Source organism: Rhea americana, unplaced genomic scaffold (assembly GCF_003343005.1).
Source record: "Rhea americana isolate MKP2758 unplaced genomic scaffold, rheAme1 scaffold_38, whole genome shotgun sequence".
Lineage (NCBI taxonomy): Eukaryota > Metazoa > Chordata > Aves > Rheiformes > Rheidae > Rhea > Rhea americana.
In genome coordinates, this window is record NW_028186512.1 from 261,121 (window position 1) to 281,798 (window position 20,678).

The following is a 20,678-nucleotide window of genomic DNA, read 5'->3' on the forward strand; positions in this document are numbered from 1 at the left end:
GCTCAAGCTGATGAATCATTTTAATGTTGGGGAGATACCAGTTATCTAACTCTGAAGCAGCCCTCGCTGGCRGTGGTAGGAGGTGGAGCTGAGAAAGCCGAGCGCGGTGAGCGAGCGCTGCTGCAGGTACCGCAGCTGCCGTGGAAGGGCTTGCCAGGCATGGTACCCTGACCTGACTGAAGCAGCCTACGCAAACGCGTTGCCCTTCTCGGCTTGGCAAGAGCCTGAAACACCAACCAGCTACAGCCACCGTCGTCACTTTTGCCTCTGTCCTAAATGGAGCTAAGAACAAATCCAAMGCAAGCAAGTGAGCACCATACTGTGCAAAACAGCTTTTGTTCATATTTGAATAGCAAAGTGCATATATCCCGTAGTCTACAAAGCACGTAAAAGACAGAACAACTCCCAGGGATTTAGTATCTGCTGTTTTAAAAACAAATGCAAAAATAAACACAGGATAGGTGGGACCAACAAGAGAAAATGCAGAACCCGACTACGGAGAGCTCACTGGCAGAACGCTCTGCAGACCCAGAAGCTTTTTTAAGGGTGGTTATACCAAGGCTGTGAACTCAGGAATTAAGACYGAAGCCCTGACCCTAACTATCAATCAAGTCTGTCTTAGTTACGGTGGTGCTCCTTGATCTACTGCCATCTGTGCAACAGCACTAGGCAGGGTGAATTAAGGACAGTTTTGTGCAGATTTTGAGCAGCAACCAGCCACAGAGGGCCGAGGAGAACGCTTACAAATTAGAAGCTGACACCAGACACGGTCATGACAATCTCATCTGATCATTGATGGAAGTCCTTTAGTAGGTCACTCCGAAGGCAGAGTGATGATGGTTTCCAGCCTGCATAGCTGAAGTATCCCCCCAAAAAGAGAAGAATATTTACAAAAATGATACTGCCAATGCTGAAGTAGTGAAGAAAGAATCTCTAACACTCAGCCTTAGCGGCAGAGTTTAATTTTAACTGTGTTAAAAATAGAAGCATATGAGTGGAACCTTAACCAAAAATTTACAGCGAGAGCGTTCACGCTGCGATTCCGCTGCAGCCCCTTTCCACTGCGCCTCTGTGGCGTGGTGTCACTCCGCTGAAACGTTCTCGTTTCTGTTCTGAGCACCCTCTATCTGCACACTTGCACGGGCACTGACCTCAGCAGCACCTTCTCAGTGATTTATGGCCTTGTGTGTATGCTCAACATGTAGAGTGGCTTGTTTKTTTTTCCTCTTAAAAAAATTGGGTTTTCACTCAACTGTATTCTCACACTGCTCGAGGGAGAAGCCAGAGTAGCACGCTGTTCTTTTTGCCCTTGTTGCCTGCACCTTCCTTGCAAATGCTGTTTTCAGACACTCCAAAATTTGTTATATTCTGCCTCACATAATGGCAATAGAAAAACAAGTTAGAGCAGCTAGGAGGTCAAGATTTATCTTTTCAGATACAGCAGGAGCTCATCTGGATTGCATTGGCTGTTCAGAGCAAGTCCCCCCAAAAGCTACAAACCAGCTTAATATAGAGAGAATTCTAATACCACATGGTATGAGGAAGACAARAAAACCCACAGAATCCTGAGTTGTCAAAACCTTTGATTTGCTATRCCTTTATCTGCCCATTGCGATGACAAATTTAAACTCTGCTGCCATCTAGAAGAGCTTCCGGGCCAAGCTAGATCAGGAACTGGGGCTCACGGCAGCCTCTACCTCTGCRCTGCAGCAAAAAGACCCTCCAGGAACGCTCCTTCGTTCCCAGCCATGCTCCAGCACGTGCCCACAGCAGGCAGTGCATCACCACCCCTCCCGCCTTACTGCTGCCCGCTGCCACCGAACAGGGCAAAGCTCTGAACTCRAAGGGCCCGAAGAGACAAGAAGCCCAACTATGTTTGGATTTTAGCTGCAATAAAGCAAACTCACCCTGGGGAGCAGACGTGCTTGGGCGTCGCAGTGGGACAACGAAGGTGACGCATGCAAGCCTACACAAATGCAAGGGGGTTTCACTGGGAACACAGCAGTGCAGCATCCCAGTGAGCGCTAAGAGCTCTAAGCTAAGAGCGCTAAGTCTTCCCTCTAGGTACTAGGTTAGCCCCAGCCCCTTACAGCCTCCTGGAGGACGCACAGGCATTTCACAGCCTTTTACAGCATCTGCTGCCTGAGGACCTGGGGAGGAAGAGGGACCTGCCCTTTGCTGCTGCTCCCCTTCCTCTCCAGGTCCAACTTGTGACCCTCCAGATAACTTCATCTTAATTGCTGTCTTTTCCCCCAAAAGACAATAGACCTCCATGCCAGAGCCTACATAACCGCAGCACCCAAATACCACCAGTGACGGGCAGCCAGTCACTTCACCCCGTATCCATTGCCTTGGTCATTACGGCGCTGGAGCGAGGCCCGGCGCGGGTTCGGGACTGGCAGCTGCAGCGGCTGCCCTCCCAAGAGCGAATCCCAGCGCGGCTGCGTGGAGGCTGATAGTGTCGCTGTCGGGAACGCGCCCTCCGCTTGTGAGCATTTTGTGTAAACGGAAAGCCAGCGCTCTCCTGAGACATGGTTGTATCAACCACAGCTTTAACTGTCCAAAGCACTCGAATCACTAAGCAGGCATAACCATCAGCAAGTTGTATGTTATTTTCTCATTTCTAAAGCTTCAGAGGCTGCATTTTCAGACTGGCTTTGGAGGCTAGGATTTTTCCACACTGGAGTTCAGAAACCAATATTGTTCTTCTGGGGTTTTAAGATAGACACTGGTCAGAGCTGCCAACTCCAAGCTGCGCTTGGACCCTGAGGGCCACCCAGAGAGACAAGACCTGGAGCCCTTGGCTCAAGTTGCAGCAGCAAGTTTGGAAACCAGGAGCGAATCCCCTTCCTTTGAAGAYGAGGGGACGTTTTGCCCGAGCCCTGTCCAAACTGACACAGCAGCACAGAGCTGGACACAGTTTAGTTGCCTTGAATTTAACAACACATCCACATTATTTTTTGGTCTAAGTCCAAGCTAGTTATTTTTAAAATAGACTGCAATAAAATACAGCTGCTATGAAACTGGCTTCATCAGAAATGTAAGTTTGCAGGTAGTTAGTCCAGAATATCTAATTGTATGTGGGCACTCTGCCGAAGCCCCAGAGAAAGTTACTTGGTTGAGAAATGCAGCCTCTGCACAAAAGTTCCATCCGGGCTTTTAGCCCAGAGACTTCAGTCTTAATTTAATCCAGCTGCCACACAAAAAAAACATTCTAATCAATGAACAAAAAGAAGATTTGCACAGTCAGCAACAACCCCCCAGTTTAAGTACCTGCATATCTGAGACTACAAGTAATGCTCCTATTCATAAATAAGAGGCTTCCAACTGAGCATATAACAAATGAAACAAATTGATGCTAGACCACAACACGTTTAGAAAAGCTGAGGCCCCCTGAAAAATAAAGTACATTTAGTCAGAGCTGAGCTTTCATAGCTAACGAAGTCCCTGAAATACTGCTGCATTCTGCGGCTGCTTTCAGCCTGAGAGCTGGCACCACTGTCCTATTATCTGAATACCTATTTATGCAAATCTGATGCCACATAAACAACGAGCAATTTTTACCCTCTTTCACACAGTTCCCATTCAAAACACTCCGTGGCATTACTATTCGACTGGACAGTTACCATAAGATACTGTCATACTCATTTTTGGACTTTGCTATGAGCATTTTCTTTCTGCAGCTAGTCCCTGATAAGCTGAGGTAACAGAAATGAAAATTCTCGCTGCATTTCACACGGATGCAAATGCCCCCTGCTAATCCGTGGTGTTTTACCTTTGGTGTGGTCATTAATGTAACCAGTCTGAGTGTCATGTAGCCTCTGTTTCTGCTGATAAAGCCCAAAAGATGGAAGGAAGAACATACTGTAATTATCTAAATCAGATCTGGACACAGCATCGTGTCAGAGCTTTCCGAGTTAAAAGAAAGAAGAAAATCTCTGTATTCTACTCAGATGCAGTTTAAATGTTACAAATGTAACAGGAGCCTTCATAAAAACTGCAGGCACGACATCGCAATTTCAGTAAATACAGCACAGTAAATTGCTTATTAAATCACGCTGCTCTCAAGCACGAGCTCTGGCTACAAATTCAAATGATAAATTATGTCATTGTATTTACTGTAACTGCACCAAACCAGGCAGCTCCTATCCTTTTCTTCCCAACACTGAGRTTTTAAAGCTTCTTGAAGGAGCTAAACCAACCCTGCTGCAGCACAAAACCTTGCGAGAGACAGGCACAGGCCACGAAAGGTTAGCGAGTGCTTAAGCGCTGTGCTAGATGATCTACTTCTATTGGTAAACAGAACTTAACCTCTTGAACGTAAACCCTCAGACTCTGCCGGACGCAGTAGTTTGTGTGCAACTATCTCCCTCAGGAGGGGGAACAGGCCACTTTGCTGCTGTGTCGGGGCAAAGGGCAGGCTGAACAGCGCTGGTGGCAGAAACACGGTCCAGGCTTACTGTCTGTCCTGCCCCAACCCATCCAACACCATTCTTCCGCGAAGATCGAAGTCCATCCCGATCACCAGGCTGCTTCTCCCTTTCTAGGGAAAGGGCCGGTCTTCCTTTTCAAAAACATCAAAATGCAATCTAACACGGCAGACGCCCTGAGCAGGCACAGCAGCCCAGCGCGACTGGTCGGACTTTTTACAGAGTGACAAACCCCAATGGAAAAGGAAAGAAGAGAAGTAACGCGTGAACCAGATGCTCTGAAGGAATAGATCCGGATATGCTGGTGAGAGGGGCTCTCCCCTGCCTATGCACACTGCTGAGAGTTTTCCTTCATCTCCCTGGGATACAGCTGAGAACAGAAGCTTTCATTGCTGTTCTTCCAAACCAAATTAAGAAGTTAACTGGGCCAAAAATGCAGTCCATCTTTTCACCTCTGGAGCTGCAACACCAGTCAACCACCTGCTCTCATTTGAGACCCCACATCCTTCACAGAATCGCAGAAGGGTTCAGGTTGGAAGAGACCTYTGGAAATCAGCTAGTCCAACCTCCCCRCTCAAGCAGGGCCACCTAGAGCATGTCCTTCTTTAGGACACAAGCAGAAAGGACCAAATTAAAGAMTAATGCCTAGAAGACAATAATAAAAGGGCCAGCAACACAGAAGGAGAATTGCAAGTGACTGCCTACGCCCAAAGATCAGCACCCACAACGGATGACATTGTTTTGAATTAAAGTTGCCAAATTCTTTAGATGAACTGATACAAACCGTGTGTGTGTGTGTGTGTGTGTGTGTGTGTGTGTGTGTGTATTCATACGCTGGGACTATCCCACAGTGCATCCAAAGATAGGTCGGGGCAAAAGACAATGACTACAGCTGTTGACTACAGCTGTTTTAAGATACGAAATATTCACTTTATAGATATGTTGCAAAAAATAAATGGCTGAAATTGTGGTAAAGATCCCTTGCTAGAGTAGAACTGCTTACAAACACTCAGCAAAGGCTGCATCACGGGAAATGTGTCATTTACAGTTTGAAACATACAGCAAAAGACTGAAAATTAACTTTGGTGCCACTGAGCCGCTACCTGCAGATTTTGGAATAAATCTGCCCGAAGACACTTCATTCCTGACTGAAGCAAAGACAACGTGTGGAAGAGAAGGTCTTCTAGTCACATGTGCACAGGGGGTGGGGGGTGGAAATCAAGGCTGTGCAACGCTTCCTCTCCCCTCTTGGAAAGGGCAACACAATGCTGTGTACTGCAGGGGCCAACYGATCGGACTGCGGCACAGACCCCGCTTTGGGAATAACGTACTGGGAGGAGGCATTATAAGCCATTACCTACACCAGAGCGAAGGAGCTCACTGAACGAGCATTTGGCTGAAGAACGAACGTAATGCTCACAGAGAGAACTCATCTCCAAGGAGTGACATTTTAAATCGGAGTCCTGAGCCAGGGTCACTGCACTCATCCACCTCTTCCTTTGGGGGAGCTGACTGACAGGTTTCCTTTTCGCATGGAGACATCGCGCGTGCACGCAGACGTGACCGCAGTCACAAGAACTTCCTCGCGCAAGTCCCGGTTTCAAAGGCTGACTCCATCCTACTGCATGCGGCAGGCTCAAATAATTCCTTTTGAAACTACTTCAGCTTATGAGCTAAAACCTCCCCTTCCTCAAACTCACAGATGCTTTCTGAGCAGTCCGCACTTTAAGATCCCCATCTACCTTAATAGGCCCACTGAACTGAACATTGCCCTGAGTTTGCACATTTGCTAGAAACACCAGTTAAAATTAACAATCCCCAAAGGTATCACTCCTAGCCAGCAAATAAAGATTCTTGTTTTAGAATAAAGACAAGGGAAGGGAGTGTTCATAAAGTAAATTTACTGCACTGAGCACTGGCCTGCACAATTTTTTCCTCTTCTTTTTCATTCCTTTTTAAAAAGGAATCCTTAAAAAAGGGATTGGACTGCTTCTGCCATTCAGCACTTGATTCCAAATCATTAGACGTTAGCTGATTGCATTCATTTGCTAATTTCTCTTTTGTTCACATAACGTTCCTACTAAAAGCATTGAGGAGCCCAGTAAGCACTGACTACACAGTGCTACTACAGTTTCCACGTGGGACACTACTGAACTCCTTCAGACTAGGCCTTGGAGCATGGGTTGAAGTAACTGTGGGAGAAGAACCCACCATTTCCTAGGACAAGGGAAGAAACCTTAGTCTGTTCGTTGCCCATTTCCAACAACAACGCAGGAAAAAAAACAAAGAAAAGGAGGAAAAAAAGAAAAAGGAAGAGCTCTCTTAAACCTGGATAAGCAAGATTTAAGAAAACCCCTACAGCTTCATTTGYGTTTCTAAGGAAGCTTGGGAGGTGAAACAGGGCCATGCAGATGATTTACAGGATGGTGATACAATGGTGAATTGTTGCTTAGAAAAGAGACAAGTTAGAGGGAAAGAGTTGGCTGGGAAGCAACATGAGGGCCGCAGACAACTCTCAGTGGTGGCAGATGTGAGGGCTGTAGAGCAGACAGGTGAAGGCAGACCCAGAGAAGGTCTTGAGGCAATTTTCTTAGAGGTACACTTCGGGACTTTTCCTTGGCATAGCCTAAAGCTTTCTGACACAGCTTGTAGATGAAAGGTACAACTTTTCAGAAGCATCTGATGGATTCAGGAGCCTAAATTGCACTGCAAGTTCCATAGAAATGTGACCTGAAATTAATTAGACACTTCGGGGGGGTTAATCTGATGGTATTACCTTTTCTCTTGCCATCTCTGAAAAGTGCATTTGAAAACAGGGATGTGATTAATTGGAGCACCCCAGCATTATGGATTTACAACTAGCAGGAGCATTAATTTATGAAAGCATTATTTTTGACTTCCACTTCTTTACATTTCCTGGGGTTGCTGCTGGTTTCTTTCCTGGACAAAGGAGTTCACGGCTTTCTTGAACTAAACTCCTCTTTATGTAGAGGCAACTAAGCACATTGGAAGCACAATTATGCTACTAAGATGAGATGAAACGCGGTGGCGATGCACCAATTCATCATGTTTGGGTTCTTCTAATGAAGCCCATTACTCATAGAAGAGAATTTTCTCAAGCAGTTAGTCACGAGCAGACAGCTTTCCCTGTTACTGCTTCGTTTTCTGCAGCTGGTGAAGTCTGGTCCTCCCCTCACCATCCCAAAAGTGCAATATTAGGAAAAGCCAACACCTAATTTAAAAGTAAACAAATAGTATTTAACTTTCCCCTTAACCACAAAACAACAACAACAACAGAGCAAACAGCTTTCGGGAGCAAGCCAATCTTTTTCATTAAAAAACTGACAAAAACAGCCTGCTGTCCTTTTAATACTACTGAAAGATACTGAGTACCTTTCTTCAGCTTATTAAAATAAGCATAAAAATAATCTACGCATTAATTAAAGCTTGCATAGAAACATTTTGTTTTGTACTTTGTGCAAATCTGACTAAATAAGGCTTGCTCAAGAGTTTAGGTAGCARTGTGGTAGTTATCAAAGAATGCTGAGAAACTGCAAGGAAAATTCCAGGCAGTCTGCAATCCACATCCACTTACACAGTTCATTTGACTTCAAAGACCAACAGCTGAGAGCTGCAGATCTGTCTGCAACATAAGGCAATATGGTATGTGTTGGGTCCAGCACCTGCTTGCAGCTAGTCATGGGTTTAACACACATAAGACCACTTGAATTCAAAAACAAGAGCCACTAGTTAAAAAAAAGGACTTCGGAGGTGGATCGGCAAGAACTCCCACGTCAGGGAAAAGGGATGGCAGGGAGAAGGGCAAAGATGTGGAGAAGCAGAACCCTTCGCGTAAAGGGGTTCTCTGCAGATTTTGTGTAATTGCTCTACCTGAAGCTTTCCCCATGGAGCAATGCTTTTCCAGAGCAAACTGCCTTGTGGCAGGCTATTAGAACAGTATTTCTGGAACAGAAAAACCTAAAAGGTCTGCCCCTCTCAGCCAATCCACAAGTGTCTGCTGCAGAAATTTGACAGGAATCTGTGACGCTAGGAAAGGGTGGCTGTGTGAAAAGGAGGAGATGAACTAGGAAGCTGCAACAACAGCAGTATCAGGAATATCTCAAATAAGTTATGTAGCACAGAGGGAAATTATAAGGCCTAATATCAGATAACATGGAGTAACATCCTGCCTCTTTCTTCCCCCTTCAAATCAAGTATTTTCAGGAAATATCAAAGTACAACCTTCTTTTGTAAGCAGCTTTGCGTTAAAACCCTGTTTAAAAGCTTTTTAAAAATGTGATTGAAAAAAGACACTAGTAATAATCCTCAAAATCCCCCAGTATTTTGTAACATAAAATGGAATGTTCCTGCGCCAGCGCTGCCAGCTCCTTCAGGAACTCCGGGTACAGGGCAGCTGCGAGAACGGCATTCCTCACGTGCGCCGGAAGGCTGGGAAGAGCCAGGCCTTTCTTTCCTTTATGTCCCAGGAAAGGCTGGAGTATAGCCGGAGAAGCTTCGGAGAGGCCCCTCCCTCTGCCTGCGCTGCCGTTGTGCTGGACATTACCTAAAGGCAGGAGGAGAGGAAGAAAAGGCTCAGTATATGCAGCATACGTAACACTTGTGCAGTGACCGTACCCAGGTTACAAGGGTTGCGTTTAGAGCAGTAGCTTGCAGTTCCCAGACTGTACAGGGAGATACTCCACTAATCYGACATTTTAAAGTTCTATACGGCCCAATTGTATTGCATTTTTTATTAGACATCTTCTTCTAGGTTATGTATTATTCAGTTCCAGCTCTGATGAAAGAAAYATGTGGGCAGTTGAGGAGTCATGGGAAAGAATAGTATGGATTACCCTTATGAAATAAGGGTCAGATAATATCTACCATCTAAACCCAGCACGGTTTTCTCAATTTAAAATGATACTGCATTCTGGCCCTCCCCTGGATTAAAGTCTTTACTTTTCTCTCTCTTTCTCCCTCCTCCCCTCCACTAATCACTGTGTAAATACAACTGAGGCCTGAGCTGGCAAACTACCATGAGAATTTGAGTAAGTTAGTAACTAAAGGGAAAAAGTGCTTGAAAATTTGACTTCTCTGTAACTCTAGTCCCTGCCAACTTTCACTCCTAGTCATCAAGAAATAAACATTAAAAAAAAAAGGTAAAATCCACCCCGTGTTCCCCACAGCATAGACAGCTATATCATCTCTCCTGCCAGAGTTCAGGGGGTCAGGCAGGGCTCAAGCAGCAGGATGTGTGGAATGGCAGTGACAGCAGCACTTAAATTTCAATCAATCGCTCCTCGTTTCAACCCGCAGCAGAAATGCGCTTTAACTAAATGATGTTCTGTGTAGTTAAAAAGGTGAAAAAGATGTCAGTGAGACCAATCAGCTTAGTCAGAAAAAATCCTGCATAACCTAACAGGGGGTGTTCTCATCAGCTGTGTAATTCCTCAAAAAAAAAAAAAGTGATATTAGCCCATCATTTTGCAGGCAGTAAAACAAGCACTTCGTCACTGCACTAACGAGAGGTTTCCCTTAACCGACGTGTAGTTTATGTTAAAACAACTCAGTCTCGGGTTACTCGTGCCGCCTTCTGCAGCATCTGGAAGTAGCTAATGCGAGGACCCCGCATGGAGGAGCCTCACACGACGCAGCAAAGCAGTTCTYGCGTTCAATAGCTCTGCACTTCCGTTCCCGTTACAAAGTCCTTTGAAGACAAAGAGGAATTATTGTACGCTTTCAAATATCAAAAGAAATTTTAATCTTAATCATCTAGCAGCATTGCACTTTTCCTGAGTTTCAGAAAACCTCTCCAACTCCAGACTTATCAATCATTCATACTGTTATTCTACAAATTTCTATCTACTAGACACAGAGTAGGAGAATTTCAGTTCCGTGAAAATTCTGACTGTGGGAAGAAAACTTAAATTATGAATAACAATGAAAAGATGAAGTTTTGAGCTTCCCTTGAAGGTCTTTCATTTTTGTTTTTATCATCGTCTAATACTGTCAAAATGTTTCATAATTATTTTAAATACTTTAGGCAATAAATCCAGAATGCTACCTCGCTGTCAAAGTTTGTTTAGTTTTTGTTTTTAAACCCTTCCTTTCAAAAGGCAAAACTGACACATTTCCACAGAAACATTTTGATTCAGATTAAACTGCTTTAAAAATACCCAAACAAAAAAGCAAGCAAAAAATAAATGAATAAAAAAACCCCACCAAATACAAACAGAGAAAGCTAGTCTAGGGACCAGAGATTTGATTTTTTCTTTGACTGAGCCTGTCCACTTCTTTCTAGGTTCAGGATGCAAACTGAATTATACAATTGAGAAATTGAGAAAATTAGTACTCTGGGGACATTGTTACCAGTGTGCTAAAGGAAGGGCAGTATCTCAGACTCGTATGGGATCTAGATCATGACAGCTCTACCTATCTAGGCCTAACCCAAACTACTGGTTAAGCAAACTACATACTACTGCAAGCAGAAAATTATCCATTCATTTTGCTACAAGATTTTTGGAGACCATCACTGTCAAGAGAAAGGTAATGCTTTGGAATACTTTTATTTTATATTTGTGCTATTCAGTAAGCCTGGCTTCCATTTTTCAGGCCTAAATTCTGTAGGAGGCCAGTTTTGCTCAGACCTGCAGGGAAAACTGTTCAGGGTTATTTATCACTTCCACTGGCAAAAGAACCCCAGAGAAGCTTTATACTAGCTTTAATGCAGCAACTTTTGAGCATCATGCAAGCAACTGATAGGATCTCCCCACTCTATTTCATTTACCATTAGTATAGTTGGTTCCTACCTTGCATTTCTTAATTGACCTTGTACATCTTGACGGACTAGTGAGGCACCTTGCCCCAAGAATYAGAGCTTGATTGTTGGCTTCACTAATCTGGCTGGAAGCCAAATCTGTAGCTGTACAGAAATGTATTTATTCCCTAGCCATTTGTCAAGAGGTACATTTTTTACAGTGGCTGCCACAGAACAGAAGAAAATGTACCGGCAGGGTGACTAAGCAGCCTCTGTTTCAAGTTCCTAAATAATAACCAGTATGAGGAGACCTGGCAAGTTCTGAAGCCCACAAAACTGAGGTAAAAAAGGAAGTACAAATAAATGCCAAAATCACTGACTGTTTTATTTAACTGGGGTATGACTAACCAGCACTTAAACCTCTGAAGTGTAATGCTTGTGAGTTTACTCAGATGGATGAATTTCCACTGGGAATGCATTATATAAAGTTTTTACTGCCAGTACCTGAAAAAAGTTGCCTCCTAATCTTGTCTCCCACAATACCAGCTTCTTCTAATTGTAAGGCTCTCTAATCTATGACACCAGAATGTAGTGCCTCAACCCCTACCAGTATCTGCAATAAATAGCTCATTTACAGTATGCACCTTCACAGACTAATTCTCCCAGAAGCAGCTTTGGTGAGACTATAATTTTGCAGACTAGCTGTCCCACAAATCTTAGAAACACACACCATGCTGACTAGAAACTAAGAAAATTATTATTCGGAGCCTTGAGAAATGAAAATACAATTAAAGGGGCATATAGAGAGTCCCACTTTCCACACCTCTGGAAATCCTCAACAAGTATCATCATCTTCACAGAGGTCTAGGCAGAACGGGATGATAACTATCTATTCCAAATGATCCGTAAGAACATCTGCCTGCAGACTCTCTCAAACCCTACAGTGGAGTATGTAATAACTGCGATCACTGTATTCATCAAATTCAAAGCATTCCCATCACACGAGAAATGAGCTTTCAGTGGAAACGCGCAGCCAAGGCTGACTGCTCAGCAGCAACCCCAGAACAGGGTGAGTTTCCAGGTCGGGGCCCCCAACACTTCCAGGTGGCCAGCTGTCTCTGGAAATTCCTCAAAGAGAAAGCAAGATTCTCCAGTTTGTTTATTCGTATTAACTCCCCCACTGCAGCGTGACTACTGAGGCCTGTGAAGACAGGCGTAGCATACCCTGCGCTTGGGAAGCAGCTGATGTTACAGAGTCAGCTGGACCGTAGGCTCGTTGGAGTCAGGCCTGTTTAACTCCTCAGCGCTCTTGAAGTGTCCTGGCCGGTACCCACCATTTATTGTTACGTTCTATGCTTTCACTCAACAGAGCGCATTCAAAGTTTTCCGGCTCGTATCTACCTCCTTCARCAGCAGCACAATCCACAATATGAGGCCTCATTCAACTGATGCAGAAACAAATTCATTCTGGACTTCTATCTTCCCTAACATTTACAAATAAAGAACCAATGACTAGCTGAAGGTCAGGCTAAAAATAAAACCAAATCATGCACATATGCCACCTTAACTCATGCCTTGAAAGCAAGTTTGTTTACTGCCAAACTGACAGCGAGCCAAGCAAGTACTGATTTTGTTACTCTTTAGACAGGCATTTCTGCAGCAAAGACATAATAAAAGCTTCTAAAGAGCACAGAATATCCAACTAGATCCATATACTGTGGTCTACTGAGGATCATCAGTTTAAAGTCAGAAGTKTACATCTGGTTAATGGTATTCATAAAGCACCACACCTATTTTTAATCATACTGCAGAAAACAAGAGAGGTAACTGGTGAGTCATTCCCCACAGCACTCCTCTGTGCTGTGAGTATGGTTAATATTACCTTTACTTAGCAATTCTTCAGCGGCATCAGATGTGTCCACACGAAAAAGTAAGTACTGTTGGGCTTGCAGGAGAAGACCTGGGAAGTCTTTCTCGATGGAAGCAAAATGTTCAATTTTATTTTTCACAGATGCCAGCACCTGCCAAAACAACACTAACAATTACTTTTTCTTCCCTTGTGCCCAGTGCAGCCATAGTCTGAATACTCAGCCTTTCTCTAGCTGCATTAAAAAGAGTTATGACAAAAGTTGCGGTCAAACGGAATTTTCAGCTCTCTGCACAGATATAATTAAAACATCAAAATGAGATGAGAGAGGCTCTCAGACAGCTGGGAGAACAACAGGTAGAACTGAAAACAGCTACAGTAAAAAAAAGACACTAAAAACACTGTTCCAAATCAGAATAGGCATGACTAAGACTTGTGATCAGGTACCTGATAAAGTGACCGTACACTAGGCTGAAATACCATGTTGGTGTTGAGCAGAAAGGAGCGAAGAAGAGGCTGTGGATAACTTGCCAGCTGAGTAATAATCCCAATAAGCAGCAAGTTTACATGCAAGGAATTCTCCAGCATGTTCTCCAGCTTTGACAGCACTACGCTGATAAATGGTCCTGCAAGAAAGGAGGAGGAACCAATGGTTTTGTTTTTCACAAAGGAAAAATCCTAAAACGCAAGAAACAAGCATTTAAACACAATTTTGATCATCATAACCAGGGAAATCAGCCCTCCTACATGCTAATTAAAGCCAGCAGGGGGGAAAAATATATATCTGAACAGACAAAACACACAGGAGTTAACAGGGGGTATTAAAAACTATCATGACCAAGAGCACTTCAACTAGCTATCAGTTTCCATTGACAGCATACTAAACATGCACAAATACTCTACTTTATACGAGTAAATAAGGATTTAGCTTAACGTGTTATGACCTATTCCCCTTGAAGTTAATTGGGAAGGTGCCACTAATTTCAATGCAAACAGAATTTGTGCTTTTCACAGTTGCTGTGCCTTAATTCCACAGAAGGTCCAGGCAAAGCAAATTACAGCTAGGTTCTTTGTCTTATCAAAATTACGGTGTTCTAAAGAAAACATGAAAATCCTACTCTAAAACCATAAAAACAAAACTCATGATAGTTCACATCCCAACAAAAGGCACTTTCTGCACCACAAACAGTCACACAAAACACAAAAGACATAAGAATAGATTTATACGCAAAATTATTGGTAGACATAGGCTTTATCACATAAATGTCACCATTAAATAACAGCTTTAGTTTGTGTATTCATTTTGCAGGATAATCACTGAAATACGAAACCATTTACCATGAAGTGCATAAACCCTTTGTGCTCAAGCTTAAGAAACCTTTGCCAAGCTGAGCATGACTTAAACCAAATAATAATGGATTTCAATACATATCGCTAGACAGTAGAGCAGGGGAGTTGCTTCAGGCAATCCATAAAAGTGACCTAATCACAAAATAAAACATTATGATCAGCCCTTGCCCAAAGTCAGTCACACTATACTACTCTGTGTAAAAGCTCTGGAAACCCTGCAGTGGAGTCTCACGATAGCACGGCTGCCGCGTTACTAACTTTGGGCGCCGCAGCCCCAGTCCCTGGCAGAAGATGGATGCTAGGGGCATTTCTAAGGTGGAGAAGGTGGCCAAAACCCCGTCGTGTTCCAGTTGCCCCCAGCYAGTGGTCGGCCTTTCAGGGCCGGAGCCACCCGGGCGCAGTTTTGACCAGCCTTACGTGGCTGCTGCAGAGGCTAAAGCAAGCCTGGGCCCGCACGACAGCAAGGACCAAATCGCAAGGGCCTGCGCTGCCACTTCACCTAACAGAGCATCACGAAAAGCTGAAGTCTATTATGTTTTACAACCAGTGYGAGCGCAAAGCGAGCACTCCCTCGAGACCTGTCCATCACTGCTAACCCCGGCACAGCTCCGCGCACACGGAGAAGCAGGAGGGCCAGCGCAGGCASGGCTCCATGCGGCTCCTACCTTTATGCACCACGATAACAGTCAAAGTGAAGTCGGTGTCGTGCCCTGGAGGAATCCTCCCTGCCTGGGTACCCAACACAGCAGCCTAGAAACRTGTTGTGGAGGTACACAATTCCTCCTATCCCAGTGTAGCCTCCTGTTTCCCCCTCCCGTGTTCATGGAGGTGCTTGCACTGAGCTCCTGAGGACCACAGTGCAGGGGGAGCTTTAGAAAGAAGGATTCCCGGAGAAGAAAAACAGTTTCTCTCTTCCAGGTCACACATCAGATCACAGTAGATAAAGCAGAAGCTAGATGTTTGTAACAAACACTGCCCGCCACTCCAGGTTACCAAAACACATAAATAAAACTGTCTCAAGGGTAGGGTGATTTTTTCAAGAAATCACCTCAATAAAAATCCAAGGAACTAAGCAGAGCTGTAAGAAACAGGGTAAACAGATCTGAAGTAAATATATATATATATATATATATATATATATATATATTCCTTTCCTGTCTATGCATCTTCATGCATCTTTAAAGCACTGATTTATGCAAATAAATAAATGGAAACAAGGAGTTTGATGCACTACACTTCTGTTGCTGAACATCACATTCTTTCTTGTTCAGGGGCAAACAGGAACAGTTGTGTTTAATGATTTTAAATCAGACATAGAAAACAACGGAACTAGGGCTACCTCCACGTACTAACACTTCCTTCATAGGTCCACGGAGCTGAACAGAGCATCTTTGCACTGCTGAGACCTACTGGGTGCAGACACCACCATCTAGTTACTTAATTCCACATCAAGAAGCCCCATTCCATGACAACATCCCAAAGCAGTGAGAGCAACAGAAAATCCTAATTCCGTATGTCTATATACACAGCACTCCAAATCACATGTCATTTCCAAGGCATTTTTATGAGCATCTCCTTCCTGGCAATCACTAAGACAGCCATTAAATAAAGGTGAGGAGTCAAAGAGTCAAGTGCGTTGTGGGGAATAAACAGCAAGGCTTTGGGGTTCTTTTGTTTTGTTTTTTTGAAAGGAACAAATGGAGGAAAGCACTGATGAAGAATGAAAGACTCAGGAACAACATTTTTGAACTACATTTGACAGCGGGTAATAGGAAACAAAAAGGTTTGAAGGTGATCAGCTTCTGGTACAAGAAAATTACCATCACAGAAAAAGTAGCAAATGGATTGGAGAACAGGTTGAGTTTTTCCAATATTAAGAGACAGTGCCAGGCATGCTGGCCACAGCTGAGCCAGAAAGGACTGCCTCCCAGTGGTAAAATGAATGTTTCCCTCTTCCTTCCAACTGAAGTCAGCTTAGAGAGGTTTTGCTCCACATGAGAAAAATCTAGATACATTTTTTATTTGCATTGCTGTGCTCTAGTTAAAGAGCAGGAGCTTGCAGTGCAAGGAGCTGTACAAACGCAGATCAAAAATACATCTCTGATACCCAGTACCATTCTGTTTCTTGAATAGTTTAGACAGTCCAGAAACCAAACTTTAACTGGTATCTGGCACAAGACAGCAAAGTGTGCCAACAGTGAGGGCAGCCCTGACATATGAACAAGAAGATGCCAGGACAGTGCTTGCAGACAGGCACGCCCAGAAACGGCACCAGTGCTGCCACCTCGTGCTAAAACGTGAAAAAGCAGAGGAGGAAAAATGGCAACATGACACCACACTTGTAGCATCAGAGGTAAAAGCCACCACAAATATTTCTGAGGTAATCTGGGTAGAACAGTTACTCCATTCCCCTTTCAATAGGGGACTTTTCTCCTAGGATGATGGAGGTCTGGCATATGAGCAATATAACCACATCTCAAGATTTTAAACAATTAGAAAAGAAAAAGCAGCCAAAAAAGAACTGAGCAACCACCATTTGCTGTCACTACATCAATTGCTTTACTTTTATGTTCCATCTCTTTCATTTTCCTTGGGTCAGCCTCAGCTACATGGGCTGTAGCCTGCTTAGTGCCAGGACTGTTCYTTGCTCTGTGCATTTGTGACTTGTGCTGCCCAATGGGATCTCCTTTGGCCACCTTTCATCACCAGACCTCAATATTTGTTATGTATGTACCTAACAGGACATTTCACCTGTAAATGGAGCACTCTGGCTCCTGGCAGCATGCTTGGGAAAGAAATCCTCCTTTGGTCCAAAGGGAGATGATATGTTTTCTGCTGAAGGAGTGTCTGCTGAGAAATTCTCAAAGTCCTCCTCCTCTTCTGCCGGAGACATGGCGCCAGGAGCACCCAACTTCTGTTCCTCCAAGCTTGTATTGTTTGGATTCAGTTCCTTAATAATTTTGTCATACTGTGCAATGAAATCTTCACCATCTGTGCTCAGTAGTCTTATGCTTAAGTTACGATCTGCCTCCTGAGGAGCAGGTTTCAGCTCCAAGTCTGGCTGTGGATCAACCTCAACCATTTTATGGTTCATTTGCTCTTTCGTTACACCTTGAGTCAAGCTTGAATTTCTCTTACTGTGTTCATCCAAGTCCATTTCCAGCTGGCTGATCGCAAGAGGCCCATTGTTTACAGTCTGGCTTTTGACTTGATGTTTTCTGGCTACATCTGAAGTTTTCTTCTCTGAGTTGTCATCTTCTTGAGCATCCTTCTGGGCACATAATCTATATACCATAACATCATCCTGAAAGTCTGATTCTTCTATGTAAGATCCTTTGATGAGCATGATTGCATTTTTCTTCATCTCCTGAATGTGTTTTGGTGGCTCTGCAGGTAGCTGCATTTCTGTGCTTCCTTGATCATCATACGGATGGGGTGAGCTCACATCAGAACCAGCAGAAAAGCCTGTGTCATAACTATCATCCCATTCTAGCTCCAACTGTGTCTTCTCACTGAATGGAGTTATTTGAGAAGAGCTACACGTGCTAGGTGTCCTTTGCTGGAGGTGAAACATGGGGTGTTCCACATCCTTATTGTTCTCCTCAGCAAGCGTTTGGATAAAGGTATCTGGATCAGGATTTTCTCCATCATAAAAGGCAGACCAAACCTTGCAGTCCTTCAGACACTGAAGGATGGCTTCTTGAGCTTCCCACAGGTACTGCAGGTAGCTGATGTCCACAGCTCTTCCATATTCCACAGTGCAGGTCGATTCAGAAGTACYTCTGTTACAACCTGAAATTAAATAAGAAAATTATTCATACCGTGAAGCAATAAAACAACTAAAAAGTTCTCTAGCAAAGAGGTCACTAAGACACRGCAAGTAAAGCCTTTAGCCTCAAACACCCAGTAAGGCAGGAAGATCAACAGCATAGAGACTGAGAGATTTACTCATAAATAACACATGACTTGCTCTTACTGTGAAATCAGCACTGTAACTCGGGATTTCTGAGAGTCCAGCCCACACCCAATCTTTAAGACAATAGTGACCTCTGAAGTAGCAACAGTAACAGTCATGTGTCTCCGTATTGTTTCCCTGATTGTATATTCAACTTGGAAAGCAGTAAAATAAAGTTTCAATAGACCTAGACACAGGGAAGGAATTAAATAAGCTTTCCAGTCCAGCCTAATTGCCTAGTACATGATTGATCATTACATTCCCCTCCCTTCTGCCCCTCAGATGAGCTGCTTCCAAACCAAACTCAGTTTGTGATCTGTTTAACTGAGCACCAAATACCTTTAGTTTGTGCTGCCTTTGTCCAGAGGATATAGGCTTTTTCTTGGCTTTCTAGAGTCAAGGTGATCCCAGTAGAGCAGCAAACTGGTGTGAGAGCAAGAAGTTTAGCAGCAGATACTGAGTAACAGTCTCTTTCTTTCACAGCCCATCGCTGGCTCAACATCATGTGGTTACATGGGATCAGATACCTGAAACAGCAAAGCCTGATATTACTCTGTTGTCCTTTCATGCCTGAGAAAGCAACAACATATACAATTCCTGTCCTACCTTCCTTCTCTCTCTAAATTAAAAGATACAGTATCTTGACCGAGATCCAAATTCATGCTCTCAAGAGCGTGACACACTGACTCCTTTTAGTGTGAGACTAAGGTTTCATGAGGAACTGTCAAGTACAGTAGATAGATCAGCTGCATTAGAATGGGGAAATAAACAGCCCTTTGCCGGTTGCTGCACACCTGCTGTAAGAAGAGGTGAGGGAATAGAATAGAGTGTGCATAGGTCAATGGCTAACAGAACAGTTTGGTCCCAATATGAATGAGTTACCTTCCCCAAATCCTTTCTTTAATTGTTTTTCTGCAAAATCCAGAAAGAGTCAGTTTACACGTGCCAGGCAAGCAACCAGTAAAAGGGAGGGAAAAGCTGTCAAGGCGTTTTACTGCAATAGATCAAGACTGAGCTCTGGGGCAGAGGAGGAAATAGCTAGGGGGAGAATGAGGCACAGAGAAAGTAAATTCTTATGTTTAACTTCCTTATAGGACTTGTTTAACATTTTCASAGCACTTCAGTAAGAGCCTGAGTGTTAACTAGGCTGATGTTTTGCCATTTAAAATGAAAAAAATTATAAAAGATTCCCTAAATAAAMAAACAGAATTCTAAATACAGCATTCAATTCTGTTAGCAGGAAAGCCCTACCATACTTGAGCTCACAGACGTCCTAACGACATTCTCAGGCACAACAGCCACAGCTAGAGCAAATCTCACCTTAACACCCATGGGTAGAGGTGAGACATATCTGAAACATCCACATGTTCTACAGTGCTAAAAGTCTGATTTAGTTCCACTAGTACATCTAAATAAAAAAACAATTCTAATTTTATATACCCATCAAAAATATAATTGAGCATTCTTATGTAAACCAGGGAACAATCATTTAAAAACATAAACAAACAATGTATTTAGGACATTACATAATAATCTATGTGCAYCACTTAAGATTTTGAAATATTCCTCTGTGAGAGAGGAATCAAAGCAGTCGAAAAAAAACAACAAAAAAGGTAGAAGCTGTGAACAAGTATATTGCTCTGTATCATAGTGTACAATTCACAAGAGAAAACATGCAGGAAAGAAGAATTATACATTCAGAACCAGGGAATAAGCAGTTTGGAGGTGATAAATATATTTTTGGCTTGTCTTCTCTCACTTTTATTCAAAAAAAGAATAAAAAATCTGTTGTGCCTGAAGATCGTRGAATGTAAATCATACTTCAGATCTGGTGTGCTTTTGTCAGAATCTTAAATATTCTTATCTCTCTAGTTGCTTGGATTTGTTCTCTCTTGGAGAATTCTCATCTAGTCCTTACTGGAGACCATATGTCTCAGAATAAGGATGAAAAAGGAGTTTGGACTTTACCTTAAAACTAGCTGTAACATCACATCTTCACAATGTAATCCAATGAGTGTTCTGAACAATGCCAAAGAGACCACACAGAGCTGGAAAACGATTAACACTGTTAGTTTTTGATCTGGAAATTGTACCTTTCCAATCTTCCTGCACTCTGCATTGTAGAATGGCTTAGTCAGAATATAATRCTTTATAAGACATTGCAAGCATGCTATTTCATTTTGTCAGCACCCTTATGGGATTTTATTAAGCTGTCTAGAGCTATACATACACCCAGATATATTTCAACAAAATACGAGCAATCCAGAAATTTCCCTTAAAAAAAAAAAAAAAAAAGAAAAAGCTATTTAAAAAGACATT

The 20,678-nt window shown here is 43.3% G+C and overlaps 1 protein-coding gene across 1 annotated transcript in view; it reads right to left on the reverse strand.

Moving 5' to 3' along the window:
* Positions 1-5,245: 5,245 nt before the first annotated feature.
* The window catches only part of FHIP1A (FHF complex subunit HOOK interacting protein 1A), a 90,140-nt gene continuing 74,707 nt past the window's right edge, over positions 5,246-20,678 (reverse strand). Inside the window, exons 10-15 of the mRNA XM_085313160.1 lie at positions 20,328-20,407; positions 18,699-18,886; positions 17,156-18,196; positions 13,502-13,680; positions 13,070-13,208; positions 5,246-8,994 (exon numbers count right to left, since the gene is read on the reverse strand). Of these exons, the coding sequence (XP_085169286.1) occupies positions 8,744-8,994; positions 13,070-13,208; positions 13,502-13,680; positions 17,156-18,196; positions 18,699-18,886; positions 20,328-20,407 (1,878 nt within the window). The 3' untranslated portion in view covers positions 5,246-8,743. The remainder of the gene's footprint in view (positions 8,995-13,069; positions 13,209-13,501; positions 13,681-17,155; positions 18,197-18,698; positions 18,887-20,327; positions 20,408-20,678) is intronic.